This window comes from Pseudochaenichthys georgianus, chromosome 9 (genome assembly GCF_902827115.2).
Source record: "Pseudochaenichthys georgianus chromosome 9, fPseGeo1.2, whole genome shotgun sequence".
NCBI lineage: Eukaryota > Metazoa > Chordata > Actinopteri > Perciformes > Channichthyidae > Pseudochaenichthys > Pseudochaenichthys georgianus.
Genome location: NC_047511.1, coordinates 33,374,084 through 33,392,506, shown reverse-complemented (window position 1 = coordinate 33,392,506; position 18,423 = coordinate 33,374,084). Strand labels below are relative to the sequence as shown.

Sequence of the window (18,423 nt, the reverse complement as noted above, 5' to 3'; positions counted from 1 at the left end):
TCTATAGAGGGTGTGTGGTTTATGATACCCCTCATCCCCTCTTCATACAATTTAAAGAAAAACATACCCACACTCGTCTTTCAAGACAGCAATTTATTTCACATGTAAATGATCATGAATTGTGTCCTCCGATTTATTGTTGAGGTCCAAAGGAGTTTCAGTTCCAGCAGACACAATGACACTTATTTTTAAAAGCTACCTGTTTCACATGTTGCTTAATCAGAACTATTTGTGTGCCTTCAGAAGCACCTTAAATCATCTGGTACTGATTAGCAAAAAGTCAAACACCCCACGAGAGCGCGATTAAAGTTAATAAAAGGCAGCATACAGTACTTACAATAAAAATTAACTGCATTTCAATTATAAGATACAAAAAAATGTCAAGAGCACAGCAGCGTAAATATTTCTACAAGATACCATAAACGTTCCCAGAAAGAACCCTGAATGTAATGATAACATAACAAAACAGAAAAGGGAAGAATATTAACATATAATCAGAAAATATATCAGAAAATAACCAAGAAATAATCTCAAATTGTCTCAACCTATTGTTGCTTAGATTCAATTCTGCCATTTAAATCAGAAATGCACATATCCGTATATCATATTATATTATATATCATATTTAAGGTAGAAAAGTGTTCTATATTTGTATGAATATACTATAAAATCCAGGTCTGTTGTTCCGAGTGTTATACTTGTTGGTCTGAATATTGTCACATCTGTAATTGATTAATTGCCAGTTATCTCCATTCATAATCACTTAACAATCACAGCACGTTGCTCTCGTGCAATCATCCTTTGCACAGTTTTTTTTGTATTCCCTGTGGTCTGTGCATCAATTCCTATTTGTGTTGTCGAACAAATCTGACATGACCCACTTTCACTTTTACATTTCATCAGTTTTTTTGGGCTGTCTTTTGCGATTCCGGCTTATGCGAACAATGCAGAGCTGCATGGATCAATAATTAAATTAGAAACAGTCAACTTTCAACATTAGAAGCAATATCACTTACTTTTTAAAGCTCTGCCAAGTTTAATAGTTCTTGCTTTTTATCTGCCTTACAGCTGGAATTTGACTGCTTGTCAAAACATTCCTCAAATAAAATGTGTTGTGTTTTGTGGCCCCGCTGACTCCTTGATGATCATCTGTCATCTTTTGTAATGTTCCCACAGTCGTCATCAAGTAAAATTCCACTCAAGAGAACAGCATGCCGCTCTCTTCTCATGAAAAACATGGAATCCCCAGCCAGGGAAAGGTATGGTGCCACCTTATGCACTCACCTCACTTTGCAAATAACTCCGCAACCAAATTGCTTCCTATGAAACTTTGATGACTGTCTGTGACTGACTGAGCCCTGAATAATAGAGCAAGGGAAGGACCTGCTTTTTTGCAGCATAATGACTCCCACTGAAACAAGAGTGAAGACATGTATAAATAGTAAATTAATTATAACAAAGAAAGACTTAAAACCATGTGGAAGCAGGTTTATTAACCCTGACCCTGACTCCTAAATGTATAATTTACCTTAATTAGCCACAAATAACACCTACAAAGTGTCCAAGCAGCAGGTAAATATTTCGGAGACAGAGGGTTGGTCCCAAAACATCTGGCACTTAATCCCCTGCTGCTTTGAAGAGTTGAATGAGGGAGGGTAAAAAAAGAAAAATACTGCATACACTGGTTATTTGAAATACCAAGGGCTGCATACTGACTTTGCTCTGGCATCCTACTGTCTGTATGAAGCCATTTCTTTAGCATTCATTGATGATGTCTCTATGTGTGGTTTTTATCCACGTAAAAGTTCTCCCTCTGGGTCAGAATACCTGAAGTGCAGGAGGAATGTTTTTTAGTTTTCTCAAGATAGAAAACTAAAAGTTGTTCAGACGACTTGGATTCATATTCGGTTTCATTGCATGCATGTGTGAAGAGCATCCCCTCTCTTAAGACAAACTCACATTGAAGTAAACCTGGTTAAATCAGGTATCAGGTTAAACAGAGGTCAAGCCAAGTTAAACATAGACCAAGCTCAAGACAGGTTAAAACACAGTTTAAACACAGGTTAACCAATTTAAACACAGGTAAACCAAGTTGAACACACGTTAAATCTGGCACAGGTTAACACAGCTATACAAAGTTAAACCAGGTTAAACCTATAGCACATGTAAAACAAAGGTAAACCAAGTAAAACACAGGTTTAATCTAGCAACGGTTCAACACAGTATCAAAGTTAAACCAGGTTATATCTAGCACAGGTAAACCAAGTTAAAGACAGGTTAAACACAGGTAAACAAAGTTAAACTATAGTAAACACATAAAAGTAGGTTAAAGCAGGTTGAACTTTTCGAATAGCGCTCTCATGCATAAGGAAATACCTTTCTGCGAAGAAGCCTGTGAGGATCAGCTGGTGATGCATTATAGAGATGATGATAATGGGCTTCTGCATTTAAATCCTACGTCAAGCAGCCACTTGATAGTACCCTCCAAATGAGCGCTCTCCTGCATGCATCACAAATGTAAAGGTTGTTTTTTGCAGTTCAGTTGTACATTTTCTCATTCATAATTCATCGCTATGGCACAGCACCGTACCACAGGGCAAAGAGATTTATTTATCAAAAAGTGTTCCCAGGTGTGCCTATAACGGCTCTTCTCTAAGTAAAGGTGGAAAAGGTACATTTTTTACATTTATTCAGAACCTCGAAACATTTTCCACTTTCTCATTTTCCACTTGGCCCTGTTGCTACAAATGATCAGTGCCTTGTGTCTGGTACACTATTATTTTTAATCAAATGTTTTAGTGACTCAATTATTTAATACATTATAGATTACAGTTTGTATGAGTTTAGCAGCTTGATGAAGTCAAATGCAAACAGGTTTCCCTGATTATGTCCCTTAGCAGAGGGTTGGATCATTCTGAAGTTAATGAAACAAATATACAGTATTTATTGTTTGCACCGAGAGATATATTGATATGTCAGCAATAACTTATATCTTAGTTAAAAATATATGCATTGTGCGAGAATATTTAAAAATAAATACGAAAACATTTTTTACAACATAAACAGTAGAATATGATATCTATAATTAAGTGTTGCAGGCTGAATTTAAATACAGTGAGGGGTAAGAAAGGAAGGCTGTTGTTTTTATTTTATTTAAATTGTTTTGACTTAATTTTACTTTAACGGATATCTCAATGTTTCCTTTTCCCTAAAAGTTTTGTTAATAAAAGCCTCCTTTCTCTGCCATCAACCTGTTTTTTTAACGCACCTTTTTATTTTTCATGTTAATCTTTCAAGTGTCAAAACCAACTTATCTGCCTTTGTGGTGTTAATATATAGAGGGTGGCGACAGTACAGACCAAATTAAATAATAAAACATACTGTAACATAATGAAACATAGAGACCCCTTTGTGTTTAAACAGGAAATGAGGAAATGTAAATCGGTCCTGTCCATCATATCCAGGTCTGAATGCTCTTTCAGACTGGAGACTATTATTCAAGGGGAGACGTCTCTCTAAAGACAGCTCACACAACGTACAATGACGGACAACTGTACACACTCCATTAAGCACAGCCTTTTTTTAAGGTGACAATGGCTGCAGGGATCCGGGTTGTTTCTCCAAAGTGAGCCCTGATACACTTTCACAGTTTACAGAGTACTTAAGTGCATGTTTAAACACTGCAGTGCATGTATTGAGTGTACACACACAGTGGTTAAAACAAGTTTACACACACGTACTGTATGATGATAATCACATGCTCAGCACTTCCACTTTTATTTGTTCAACACAAATAGTCAGCTGCTTTTTAAAGCGATTCTTCTTCATTCACAAAGGAGTTTGTGAAATATTTGTATTTGTAGGGTTATTCAAATCTGTCTTAAAGATCTTAAAGTCTTAAAGATCTCCAATCAAGATCACGAAAGTGCATTCCTTACAAAAAATCTACTATATAGAGTACAGCATTGTTTTTAATCATGTATTCATCCTTACTAAGTAACTTTTTTTGTATCGCTCATTCAGGCACCAGAATTGTTATGTCTGTTGCTTGTTGACAAAATGCTGGACAGAATATTCCGACTATGTTTGTCTTTTATGTGCAAATAAAATGTTAATAAAGCACCTGTGACTGAGATTTCTGTGTTTGCACGAGCGGCGGGGGATCTTCTGAAAATCACATCATATCTGTCTTGAAATGGTTTTCCAAACACTCAAATGAACGCTATGCTCCTTGTCTGATGGAAACACAAATACCTATCAGAACATTTGTCTAATACCAGAAAATGTCATGCAAATGGCTTTTCCCAGTGTTGTTCAACCTCACTCTGCGGCTTGTCACTTTGCAGAACATTTCCCTCCTCTTCAGGTGCACATTTCTTGAATGACATATGATGCGAAAGTGTGCCCTTTGAAGAGATGATTTTGTTTGACATTCATTTGAAAATGGTGTTACTGGAGTTCGAGAGGTATTATCTTCACACAGAATAGATAATGCTCGCACATCTTACTGTGGACTCCTGTTGTGGAGTTCATGGAGCTGATTTAATGAATACATTTCTTCTCAAAACAATTCACAGGCATTAGAGAAAATTCAGTTTGAGTAGGAATATGACCACACTCCATGACAAACATCGATATGAGTTAATTAGCTTGTTTCTTATAACCCCAAATCGTGTTCTTGTTCTCTCTCTCTCTCTAGTTTAGTTTAGTTTAGTTTATTTATTTATAGTGTCGTGGACAGTCCCCATCGATGAACTGTCACAAAAACAGTAAATGGTGCAGCTTTAGCCGACATGGCTAATTTCCAGCTGTTGTCCCCGGCCAGATGGTAATAGACACCCTTAAAATTAAAATATATCAACAGCATTAGTTATAAGAAAATATATAAAATAAAATAAAATGGAGGAAAGAGGATAAAAGAGAACAATAAACAACACACGTTACTATATACAGTACATGTCACATATAGCACATCACAATCACATCACAGAAACGAGGGGCAACATCCATGATCACAACATGTAACACAACATGTAACACTCACGCAACACAGACTAGTGTGTGCAGGTGTAGTTCTCAGTGAACCATGTTTTTAAGTGAGCTGTGAAGGTGGTATGTGTATGTATGTCTTAGATTTGAGTGGGTAGAGAATTCCAGTTTTGTATTCTCTCTCTTTGCTGTATGTACATTACATTCAGCAGCTCTTGAAACAGGACACTTCTGTCTGTGTGCACAAGGGGCTGCTGTTACCACACATTACAACTCAGACTCTCAAAGTCTCAAGAATGTTGTTTCCACACTGTTGTGTCCAAAGCCATGAGTATCTGTGCAAAGTGTGAACAATGAGTATGAAAATGACCACAGAAGTACAGGTGTCCCCCACTCTACTCAAATCCTGTTTTTCTTTTCCTTTCTGTTGATTTAACATTTTCATAAGCGATTTCCCTGTTGCCACCTCTTCAGCAGCATCCCTACACACCAGGAGGTGTTAACTGTTTATCTACACACTCCCTCTGCTGCCTGAGAGTGTGTGGTCGGATGCTGTGTGTCAACATCACACCTAATTCCTCACATAATATGATTTTAACAAGCAGCTGATGGGGACCCCAAATCCTCATTACTCAGCTTCCTGTTATTTCCTGTGATTCTTTTTTAATGAGTGCTAATGAATGAACGGTTGATTTTGATCAAGGAAATATTATTTCATCATCATGGACAAAGCACATTTGATCTTTTTAAATGTATGTTAGACGTCAACGATCCCCCCATTGAGCAAGGTAAATATATCTCAACCTGTTTTACAGTATTCATATTTTGTGAATATTTATTTAAATAAAATATAGACAATTCATGAAAAACAATTACAACAACTAATTTAGGTATAAAATAAATACTAACTGAACATGCCTGGTTGGTATACTGTATGTTTATGATAGGCTTATGTGTGCTTATGGACGCATACGCATCGGAGTAGGGGAGAACAGACAGAAGGAGAGGGAGATAGCGAGGGGGGAGAGAGAGGGAGAGAGACAGAGAGAGACTGCATGAAGTGAGGTTTAGTTGGCGCTCAAATGGGTTATTGCGCACACAGCAGGCTGAACTATAGCGAGTGGCGACTCCAACTCCGACCCGAGTGAGGGCGTCCTGTTTCCGCGCCTCAGACACACATTCAAGGGTTTACACCGCTGCGGAAAAACTTGCATATATTTGATTTTTTTCCTGTAATTGAAGACATAAGTGATGCTCGGTATGTGGATCGAGTCTGAGGCTGCGTGAACGGCGGTTTTCTCATGTGAGAGCAGTTTAATGTGCTCTTTATTTCAGAGGATTACTCCTTTCCCCCCTAACGATGGGTAAGTTTTTTTTCACATTTACTGACTCAGTTCCCTCTTTTGAGGCTGCATGTAGCCAAAACGACAGCTATGATCAATTATACTTGCACATTTTAACAGTTCCTAAACTGTATTTCTGACATTTAAAGAATAAAGAGGAATCCTACTGTTTAATAAAAAGAAATGTACATTGAAATTCAATTTCCCCTGCAATTGGTTTTCTGTATTTTCACATTTCCTCACCTTTGCTAACATCTGCCTCTTATTAATTCTTCATGAAGCAGGTCTGGTGTCTCAGACATCAGACCTCAAGCTGCTCCTCCCTGATTTCCTCTTTAAAGAATATATTTATCATATTTTCTAATGTAAAAGTCTTTAAACGTATTTTTTAAACACCCCGTTGATTGCTTGGGCCCCACTCTACCCCCAACAGGTTCTGTGATGTTGGACTGGAGGTTATCGTGGCTTCTTCTGCAGGCAGCTGTTTTGCTGCTGCTCAGCAAGGGGGAGAGGATGTGCCCTGCGAGTTGTCGCTGCGAAGGGAAGATTGTTTATTGCGAGTCTGGCATCTTCCAAGGCATCCCAGAAAACATCACCACGGGATGCCAGGGTCTGTCTCTGCGCTATAACAGCCTGTTGGTTCTGTTGCCGTACCAGTTCGCTCACCTCAATCAGCTTATCTGGCTTTATTTGGACCACAACTCCATCAAAGATATAGACGCTTTAACATTTCATGGTGTGCGCAGACTCAAAGAACTCATCCTCAGCTCCAACAAGATAAGTGATCTTCACAATAACACATTCAGCGCTATACCAAACCTTCGAAACCTGGACCTATCCTACAATCAGCTGCAGTCTCTGCAGCAAGGACATTTTAATGGTCTGCGAAAGCTACAACATCTCCACCTTCGATCTAATGGCCTGAAACAGATTGTCACTCGTACGTTTATGGAGTGCCGCAGCCTGGAGTTTTTGGACTTGGGTTACAATCGCTTGCGGAGCCTCATCCGCACAACCTTTTTAGGGCTGTTTAAGTTGAAGGAACTTCATTTAGAGCACAATCAATTTTCCAGGATTAATTTCTTCATTTTCCCACGTCTAACTAACCTCCAGGCCCTTTATTTGCAATGGAACCGCATACGATCCATCAATCAAGGTGTGCCTTGGACCTGGCACAAACTACAGAAATTGGACCTGTCAGGGAATGAAATCCAAATGTTGGATCCGGCGGTTTTTCAGTGTATGCCAAACTTACAAATACTCAATCTTGAATCGAACAAGCTCAGCAGCGTGCCTGTACAAGCCGTGGCAGCGTGGACCTCACTAATAACCGTCAGCCTGGCAGGTAACGCCTGGGACTGCAGCCCGAGCATCTGCCCTCTCATGGGGTGGCTCATGAACATCAGAGAGGCCAAGGACATCAGTATGATATGCAGCAGTCCCAAATCTGTGCAGGGTGAGAGAGTTGTGGATGTGGTGAAGAATCACTCAACGTGTGTGGACATTTCACATGTTTTCTCAACCACCACTCTAATCCTTCTGACCTCCACCCAAGTTGTGAACATCACAAAACCTCCCTCTCCCTCTGGTGTTACTGATTATGGTACAGAGTCACCTGTACAGAGGTTATCCCCTTCATCTGTTCTACCTACTGAGACTGACAGAAAGACAACAGAGTCCACAAACATGAGCTCCACATCACCCTTCTCCCCTGAAACCCCTACATTGCTTATCCCAGAGCTTCACTTTGAACATATGGCTTTCCATAAAATCATTGCAGGCAGCGTAGCCCTGTTCCTGTCAGTGGCATTGATCCTTCTGGTTATTTATGTCTCGTGGAGGCGCTACCCCAACACCATGAGGCAGCTGCAGCAGCACTCAGTCAACCATAAGCGCAGAAAAAAGGCCCATAAGCAGGAACAGGACCTTAACTCTCAATTGCAAGAGTACTATCTGAGCTACCATTCAAACTCAGAGACAATGGACTCTCTGGTGAATGAGTCAAGGCCGTGCACGTGCACCATTTCAGGATCCATCGAATGTGAGGTCTGAGCTGCCAAGTCCACCTTACGAGACTCAAAGTGCAATTGCTGAGCAGAGGGGAAAATGATTTTTCCACTAGATGAAGTGCTTTCATCTCTAATTTGAGATGATAGATTCTGCAGCACTGAAGGAAATACTTGGGGGCATAGTACAATATAATTATGTGCACATAAGAAGAAGACTGGAACAGATGGATATATTTGTAGCTAATTATCACTCTGACTGACACCAGAACAGTGGTGGGGTCAGCCAGGTTAGCTGCCTACCATCCAAACTCAATGACTGGACCTGTTCTTCAGTAGAAGGCAAACCTGTAGAAAGACTGATCTTATTCCATGTCAAACTTTATTGCAATTGGAAGATACCAACCAACAAAGCCACTTTTTACTTGCTAGTTTTGTTTTTTTATCATGTAGCTTGTAAAGCATAGGAAGTGTATCTTTGAGTCAAAGTGTGATTGTGTTGTCGGGATGATAGTCTTCTGGTTTACTAACTTGGTTGGTACAGTGTTGCACATTATTCTCACATGATGCTATTCTCCAGCTAAACTGCTGTACATTTGGCATACTAGTGCAGCAACTAAAAGCAGCAATACTCCAAGAAGTGGAGGACATCCCGTCCTGAGATATTTTGCATGAATTAATTCTCCCCACCTGAGATCCTCCTTTCTCTTATTTAATGATCATTTGGAATCGAGGACAAAGTTGCGTTTTGGTCATTGTGGTGAATGAACGCCAAACAAACTAACTATATTCAAGTCTAATCTCAGGACTGATGTTTTCAAAGCTGTAAAAATGTGTCGGGTCCAATGAAGGCCTTGGTTTGTCAAAGATAACTATGTTGATTTTCATAAGTACCTTTTTATTGATTATTCCTTCCATTATGATCATGCATTGTTTGTGTAAAACATAACAGTTGGCATTCTATGGCATTCTATGTGATAATGACTGTAATTAAAAGAAAGAAATTGACAATTGATGGAGGAAGTTATGTGTTGTGAGAATATCGACAACTGGTGCATCACATGGAGGTAAAAATATCCCTTCTCTGCATGCATTGTGCTTTTGATGTTATACAATTCATTGGATTTGCAGCTGCATGCAAGAGGAGCTGACATATTTTCCATCACGTATCTTGCTTTCTGGCTGTCTTCTCTTCTGTCCTCTCCTGGCTCGACAGTATTGACAGTAGTATTGATTTGATCTGGATTACCTCAAACACAGGGAAGCCTATGTCATTCTCTGGGACATAAATGCAGTAAAAAAACGCTGTTTAATACTCTCGCCTTTCTGGTAAATCGGTTTGATTTTAGTGCAAGTGGTGCCTTAAACGGTGATGCCATTCTTTGTAGAGGAGAGAAAAAGATGTGAGTGTCCGTGAAACCAAAAAACGATTAGGAATCACTCTTTTATAAAATATGTATACTCAGTCAGTTCTGAAATACTGCTCTTGGGTTGTGAAAGGATTGGGAGAATAGAGGCTGGCTGCCGAGGGACAGTGGGTGTTACGGGTCAAGGCAGTTCTGCTATTGCAGAGATATCAACCCCTTTGGTCTATCTTTTACTTGTCCCATCTTTCCTTCTCCCCTTGATCGTACATTTGTTTTCACCATCTTGCTCACTGTGAGCCGAGGAGAGTAAATGAACCTGGGGGACATATGTGCATGTGTTAAAGCAGGAAGGCAGGATTAAGCAGTGCTGGCGTGAGCGTGTTTAATCAAAAAACAATAATCTACTACAGTCATTCCCTCACAGCTGTCGGTTGTTATCTCAGACATGTTGTGAATATTTGATTCCTCCTCCGAGTGATCAACCATTAGCATGTTTACACATCTGTGCGGATTATGTTGAAAGTTAGACTTGTCAAAGGTTCTCCAGATAAGGATTTATGATCTCCTATAATTCACTTTCCAAACATGACTCAGGCTTTTCTCCCCTCCAGGCAGGCATGGAGGCACAGAATTTATATCCATATATATTTTTACTAGCAGGAACCACGCCACAACAGTTTGATGTTTGTAAGTTTATTGAAGTAACATGTGAATGATATGAGGGAGATGATCTGGGAGGACGATCTGTGGTCCGTGCAGTGGGAGACTCAGAGTGGGGGTTCCGTCTCCGGCATGATCTGCGTGGGCTGATTACGGGCCCCCCAGACAATACCTGGGATTAAAATGTTAGTATATACAGTATATAAATATGCACCGTTTAAATATAAATGTTGACGGGCAGAGGATGTTGGGATGAAGGGATGTTGGGATGAGGGATGTAGGGATGAGGGATGTAGGGATGAGGGATGTTTGGATGAAGGGATGTAGGGATGTTGGGATGAGGGATGTTGGGATGAGGGATGTAGGGATGAGGGATGTTGGGATGAAGGGATGTTGGGATGAAGGGATGTAGGGATGAGGGATGTTGGGATGAGGGATGTAAGGATGAGGGATGTTAGGATGTAGGGATGTTGGGTTGAAGGGATGTTGGGATGAGGGATGTAGGGATGAGGGATGAAGGGATGTAGGGATGAGGGATGTTGGGATGAGGGATGTAGGGTTGAAGGGATGTAGGGATGTTGGGATGAAGGGATGTTGGGATGAGGGATGTAGGGATGAGGGATGTTGGGTTGAAGGGATGTAGAGATAAGGGATGTTGGGATGAAGGGATGTAGGGATGAGGGATGTTGGGATGAGGGATGTTGGGATGAAGGGATGAGGGATGTTGGGATGAGGGATGTAGGGATGAGGGATGTTGGGTTGAAGGGATGTTAGGATGAAGGGATGTAGGGATGTTGGGATGAGGGATGTAGGGATGAAGGGATGAGGGATGTTGGGATGAAGGGATGTAGGGATGTAGGGATGAGGGATGTTGGGTTGAAGGGATGTAGGGATGAGGGATGTTGGAATGAGGGATGTAGGGATGAGGGATGTGGGATGTAGGGATGAGGGATGTTGGGAGGAGGGATGTGGGGATGAGGGATGTTGGGATGAGGGATGTGGGGATGAGGGATGTTGGGATGAAGGGATGTAGGGATGAGGGATGTAGGGATGAGGGATGTTGGGATGAGGGATGTTGGGATGAGGGATGTAGGGATGAGGGATGTTGGGATGAGGGATGTAGGGATGAGGAATGTAGGGCTGAGGGATGTTGGGATGAAGGGATGTAGGGATGAGGGATGAAGGGATGTAGGGATGAGGTATGTTGGGATGAGGGATGTTGGGATAGAGAAGCCCGGAAAGACATTAATTCCAGGGTGATGCCTAGAAACTCAATGGAGGTTGTAGGCCCTGAGGTTTTCTCCTCAGACAGAGGAATGCCAAGGTCTGCAAAATATTTGTATGAGTGTGCTCAGCCCGTGGCAGGGGGGTGAGGATGGTGGAGTGACTGTGAGAAAGTCATCGAGAAGATGGAGCACATAGGGGAGTCTGTGCTTGTTTGGGGACTATCGAATGGCCTATCATGAATCCTTCTTTGACTTCATTGGCCAGTAAGGTGTCGAAGGTGTGAGGTTCTGTTAAAGCGGACTGAAGGTTGTGGCAGATGTGAGATGTGTCGGACAGTATTGCTATGCCTGGGTGGGAACCATGCCATTGGTGAGAAAGTAAACGGACTATCTGGATGATTCGCTGAGTCGGTAGCCAAGTTGCTTATCTTGACGGGTGTGCTGAGGTGCCGTGCTAGTCAATCTGGGTTGTGAGGGCAGGTGCTCCTGGTATGAGCGCCGCCGCAGAAAGAGCAGATGTGCATGAGGCGGCAGCTAGAAAAAGAGCAGCCTATGTCATTGAAATTGTTGCTCACCATCCTGCCTCCCTGCGGGTGATAGACGGTTAAAGTCTGAGGCGTGATGGAGAGGACAGTGAGTGAGGTGTTTGAGATGGTGGAGAGCTGACTAAGCATGCTAAGGCCGGGTGGGGGGAGGCTCCGCGTAATTGGCAAGAGAGGGATGCGCGTGCTGCGAAGATGCGGCGGTAACGCTCGGAGTCCGGAGCACCCCGGTATGTTCCCTGGTTGAACGGCTTGATGCGGCCGGCGGCTTGGCTAGCGAAGTTTATTTTATTATTTGTATTATTTTTCCTGAGAGAGAGACCGGAGCGTCTACTCGCGGCGAGGGTCAGAGAGAGAGAGACCGGAGCGTCTGCTCACTGCGAGGGTCAGAGACAGAGAGACCGGAGCGTCTACTCACTGCAAGGGTCAGAGAGAGAGAGACCGGAGCATCTGCTCACTGCGAGGGTCAGAGAGAGAGAGACCGGAACGTCTAATAATAATTCCTTACATTTATTATAGCGCTTTTTCAATGACTCAAAGCGCTTTACATATACACACATTACACATATATCATACATGCAATGGTCAGAAACTGTGGACAATACCCACAGGAGCAAGTTCAGGTGAAGTGTCTTGCCCAAGGACACACCGGCTTTACAGACGCAGCAGCGGCGGGTTTCACCCCTTGATCTGATGATCATTGCACAGCACACTGCGCCACACCGTCCATCTTCACGCCTCGAGGTCATCGAGGCGCTTTTACAAGTATACATTGGTATTATACATGTACTGTGGACAATACCCACAGGAGCAAATCCGGGTGAAGTGTCTACTCACTGCAAGGGTCAGAGAGAGAGAGACCGGAGCATCTGCTCACTACGAGGGTCAGAGAGAGAGAGACCGGAGCATCTGCTCACTGCGAGGGTCGGAGAGAGAGAGACCGGAGCATCTGCTCACTGCGAGGGTCGGAGACAGAGAGACCGGAGCGTCTACTCACTGCAAAGTTCAGAGAGAGAGAGACCGGAGCGTCTGCTCACTGTGAGGGTCGGAGAGAGAGACCGGAACGTCTACTCACTGCGAGGGTCAGAGAGAGAGACCGGGGCGTCTGCTCGCTGCGAGGGTCAGAGAGAGAGACCGGGGCGTCTGCTCGCTGCGAGGGTCAGAGAGAGGGAGACCGGAGCATCTGCTCACTGGGTGAGGCGCTGTTGCTACGGGGTTAGCTGCTAGGGGAGGAAGGTAAGCAGAAGCTGGGTTGCTGTGGACTGCTGAAGGTAGGAAAGAAGAAGAAGAAGGGATGGGGGGCTGTAGGGATGTTGAGGGAGGGAAGAAGGGATGGGGGGCTGTAGGGATGTTGAGGGAGGGAAGAAGGGATGGGGGGCTGTAGGGATGTTGAGGGAGGGAAGAAGGGATGGATGGATGTATCGCTCGGTGTGAGTCGGAAGGGGAACTGTATGGTTAGAAGGGAGAGGGATGGTGGGTTGAAAGGATGGAGACAAGCAGTGGCCGGAAGTTTTGCCGGATATAAATAGGGGTGGCCGTGGTTCGAGGCGGAGTTTTAGGCGTGGCCATGCTCCTGAACCTATGTTAACAATTTAACCTCATTAGTTTCCAACACATGCATATATGATGCATTTTCTCTGAGGGCCAATAGGAAAATATGCCAGGGCATTCAAAAAATGTAATACGAACAGAACAAATGATTTGTTGATATCATTTTGGCAGATATTGTAATTAGTGTTTGATTTGTCATATAGTGACTGATGAAAACCAATTCCCTGTGTTTTGAAAATATTTTGGTGTTGTGTGGCTGTGAAAAGATTGCTGATTGGAGAGCTGTGGTCGGCATCTTGCAGATCATTACTGTTTTTTGTTCGGATGAAGAATTGTGGGAGTGCACAGTATTGATGTATAGCAGAATGCAAGAATAGGATTACACTCCATTGACAAAATCTTTAAAAAAAACAGCCTATAGGCAAGGCAAGGCAAGGCAAGGCAAGTTTATTTATATAGCTATTTTCAACGCAAGGCAATTCAAAGTGCTTTACAAAAAAAAAAAAAATGAAAGACATTAAGCATTAAAAAAGAAAAGCTAATAAAATAAACATTATTATCTTATTATTATTATAATTATTATCATAGGCTCCAAGATATGAAAAATGTGCTTTTGACACAAGGTACTCCAGCTGATAACGAGGCCAAAAACAGAATCAAATAAATCTTGCCTGGAAACATCCAGAAATATGGTGTTTTCTCTGCACTTCCTATAAACACTCTCTGTAGGGGGTAACTTGTCAAGCCCCTCGGTGGCAGGCATGTAATTCAGATGTATTTCTCATACTGGGCATCTTTTAGGTAACATGTGTGCAACATTCTGTACATCTTTGCCAATGGTAATGCTGGGGATTCAAAATGTAGGCACAATAAACCAAAAAGCAGCAGAGATAGAATTTTATCGTCAAAATAGGCAAATAGGTAAATAGACTTATTTGCTTTTTTGCTGAGTGCTGGATGAAAAGATCATCATTACTCTCATCCAGTCCAGTAAATATAACACTAAACTCAGCAACTAGTTGTAATGAAGAGCATTAGCTCATGAAGAGATGAAACAGCTATCCTGGCTAGGTGCAAATCAAATCAAAACGGAATCTGCTTATTTTAAATCTGCCTTGTGTAAATCTGTATAAAATCTAAATCATAAATAAGGTGAAGGTACAGTTTTAATGATGGCTCATATACTGGAATATTTTGTAGCCAAGATCCATAACTTCCTCAATTATCTGCTGGTTGCCTGGGAACGTCGATGTTCCTACAAACGTAGTCTTTATGGTGATTTATTATGCACACTTAGTAGATTGATTAGTAGTAGAACAAAAATGTTTCCTTTTGTTTTATAAACAGCACCATTTGATATATATATATATAAGTAAGGGATAATAGGCAGCCAGGCGGTCATTAATGAAAAAACAACACCCAACAAGGTGATCATGGAACCCGACATGCATCGATGACCGCCTCGTTGCACATTATCCCACATGGTGGTGACTAGCGTCTGGACCTGCAACAACAACTACTGATCAAGGTTTACTGTAACTGTGTAAGTCTGTTTAAAATTTATTTTCCACTTACAAGACCTTAAACAATGCTAGAACCCATACTGTGTTCCCGTAAGTGTTTACTTCCTGTCTGCCTTCTTCTGTTGATTTCTCTGACATCCAGTGCTGTCTTTTAACCTCTTTCCTTTTCTCCCTTGATCGTCCTTAGCAACAGTCATTATTTAGCTAAGCAGCGTTGTTATCGAGTATTAACCACCTTTGAAATGTCCAAATTGACCAATCACAATCCAGTATTCAACTAAGCCGAGTAATAATTTGCTATGGCATCAACTATTTAAGAAACTAAGTCAAATCTGACCATTTCCCCGTCAATACAAAGTTCGATTACCAGTCAGATCAGGTTCAAAAGATCAAATAGGGGAGAAGACTTTTTGGGATCATTGCCTTTAATTACTTTTTTAATGTGGGTTTATAGGTGCTGGAAGTCAAGTGTTGCCTTTGTTCAAAGTTAGCTGTTTCCTGTGTTTTCAAAATGAATGATGAGCTAACAGCTAAGGCTTTAGCTTCCATTTGTGTTCATTACAGATATCAACCATCTTAGGCTCTGCTAGAAAGGTAATAAGCATACTTCCAAAAGTGTGAAAGTGTGAACAATTCCTCCAAGCAAAGGTTTTTTGCAAACTATCAGCAAATCAATTGTGCTAATGTGCTGCTAAGTTCAATAAATGCGTGTAGCTCCTTTCAATGAGCATATTTCATCATTGCAGTCCCTATTGTATTTGCAAATACCAGCCTGGCATCTACTCGAAGGGATTTCTTCAAGGATTATCGAGCCAGAGGGTTGGTGCTCAGCAGACAGAAACATCTTTCTTTCCTTCTTTCTTTTTTCTCTCACCTTCTTTATTTTGTACTAGTAGCATCGACGATCGTAATATACATTTAAATTGTATTTATACATTTAAATACTTTAAGCTTGCCATAGTCATAATGAGTTCCGGGCTGTCAATTTCAAATGATTAACGTTGACTGAAATGAGCGTCAGTGATGTATGAAACTATTCAAAGTTGGCACAGTTTGGGAGAAAAGTTGTCCCATCTCCTGTGCTCCAAAACAGGATTTCTTTGTCACTCCACCTTTTGTGCATGGCATGTCACCTGTACAATTCATTTGAATGCTAATGCTTTTGTTACGATTCAGACAGCAGACCTTCAGAGGAGAAAAAACCTTACTCCTTTTCTGTCAGTCTGAAAAGTGTTGTTAGTGGTGAGAAAGCGGAAAGACTTTTAAGTGTGCTGTAAAAAGCAAACCACTCCCAGGAAAATGTTGCTTTCTCACTTTCCAATTCATTACTCACTTGAAACAGGATGCTTAATGAGGAATTGCCCTGCATTTTCTAAAGAAATAGACTATCAGCAGTCGACAAATATATTCCTGTGCTGAAATTCAAAGTTTAGCCCCAAATAATACATGTCTATATTATATAATCGTAGTGCCATTATAAGAAGCAGAAGGAAAGGTTGTGGTATGAGCGATATATAACATTTTACGAGTTTACTTTCTCAACCATTTTAAATGATCCCATTGCAGCTTTGGTTTACTTAACATCAGGAGATCATTTGTAGCATAAAGCCAGTTAAAAGCTTGACCTTTTATAGCTGCATTTATACTTCCCTTTGACAAAATGTCTTCCACATGCAGGGCATTAAATCATTGTTATATATATTCAGGCCACATGTTCAGAACGTAGGTATCTTGTATCTAACACTTGCTGTACATGCACACTGTATGATGTAACAGCAATACAGTGCTTTCTTTAGAGATGTTTTCGTTGTTTCTTTGATTTATTTCCCCCGATTCTTCCTCAGCTCTGTTTCCCACACAGGGGAAATGTTACGGTAGAGCGAAGGAAGCAGGTAGGACCCAAATGCAGATTAAAGTCAAAATAATTCCTTTATTTCAAGGCTATATATATATATATATATATACAGGCAGGCAGGCAGGCAGGCAGGCAGGCAGGCAGGCAGGCAGGCAGGCAGGCAGGCAGGCAGGCAGGCAGGCAGAACAGAACACTCACCGAGGACAAGCCAAATCACAAGACAACCCGACAAAGAGAGACAGAAAACACAGAACTTAAATACACCCAGGACTAATCACATAAACACGAGACAGGTGAGGAGGGAGGAGAAAACACATAGGTACCAGGTGAACACAATTGGGTAATCAGGGAGGGAAACCGACAGAAAGCAAACAGGCAGGAAACGGGGGTGAACACTTTACAAAATAAAATAGGAAACCCAAAGATAGAAAAGGACACGAAAAATACTAACACAGACAAATCCTAACAGGAAATCAACCAAAAGCCAACAACAATTAAATGTATAAGATTTATAAGCAGCCCAGCTAGTCATACTGGGGTTTCCTTCGTAAAAATAAAACACCACTATGGTTCCTATGATACAGAGAGTGAGGCAGCGTCCGCGGAGGATCCACTTTAAAAAGGAAAAGTCCTTCAGTTCTGTGGAAATAAATGTCCCCTGCTTGATAGCCTCCCACACAAACCCACACAAACACACACATGCACGCACGCGCACACACACACACACACACACACACACACACACACACACACACACACACACACACACACACACACACACACACTTCATTCAAAGACAGTCTAACAATTTGACAGCTGCCGAGTGACTGACAGGCAGCTGACTTGAGAAAACTGAAACAAAAAATAACAATAATACAAAAAATGTGAATCAGGCATACATCCTGTCCAGTCTTTCCATTATTGTCTAATATTGAAACACGAGAAAAAGAATGAATTAACTTCTGAAAAACTAATTCTCATAATGTTGTCATTTCACCATACAGGATGTAACAGCAGAACCGTAAACAGTGCCATTATAAACGACTGTAATATATTGCTCTTATTAAGTTCTTTCTGCATCTTTTTGACAGGCTCGATGCTGTGGGCTTCTCTGCTACTGTACTGCATGAATGATCGCAGCATTAGAGCAGCCGAGGCATACAGTGCTCTGAAACACCCTAATAAAGATAAAAACGTACCAAACCCATCTTTATTACCGCAGAGACTCCACAGTGAATGCTGTTAAAGGGCAGGGGGGGAAAGTTACACAGAAATGAATGAGCAGTGCATTTGCTGTTGGAAGTTCGACTGCCTTTAACAACTTCAACCTTATAGCCGCTGGGATTTTCCCAACAGGCCAC

At 41.6% G+C, this 18,423-nt stretch overlaps 1 protein-coding gene across 1 annotated transcript; it reads left to right on the top strand.

The window, feature by feature from the left end:
- The first annotated feature begins 6,107 nt into the window (after positions 1-6,107).
- On the top strand, positions 6,108-9,289 carry lrrtm4l2 (leucine rich repeat transmembrane neuronal 4 like 2). Its single transcript, XM_034091661.1, has 2 exons — positions 6,108-6,353; positions 6,766-9,289. The coding sequence occupies exons 1-2, from the start codon at positions 6,350-6,352 to the stop codon at positions 8,382-8,384; spliced, it is 1,623 nt and encodes a 540-aa protein (XP_033947552.1). The 5' UTR covers positions 6,108-6,349; the 3' UTR covers positions 8,385-9,289.
- The last annotated feature ends 9,134 nt before the right edge of the window (positions 9,290-18,423 follow it).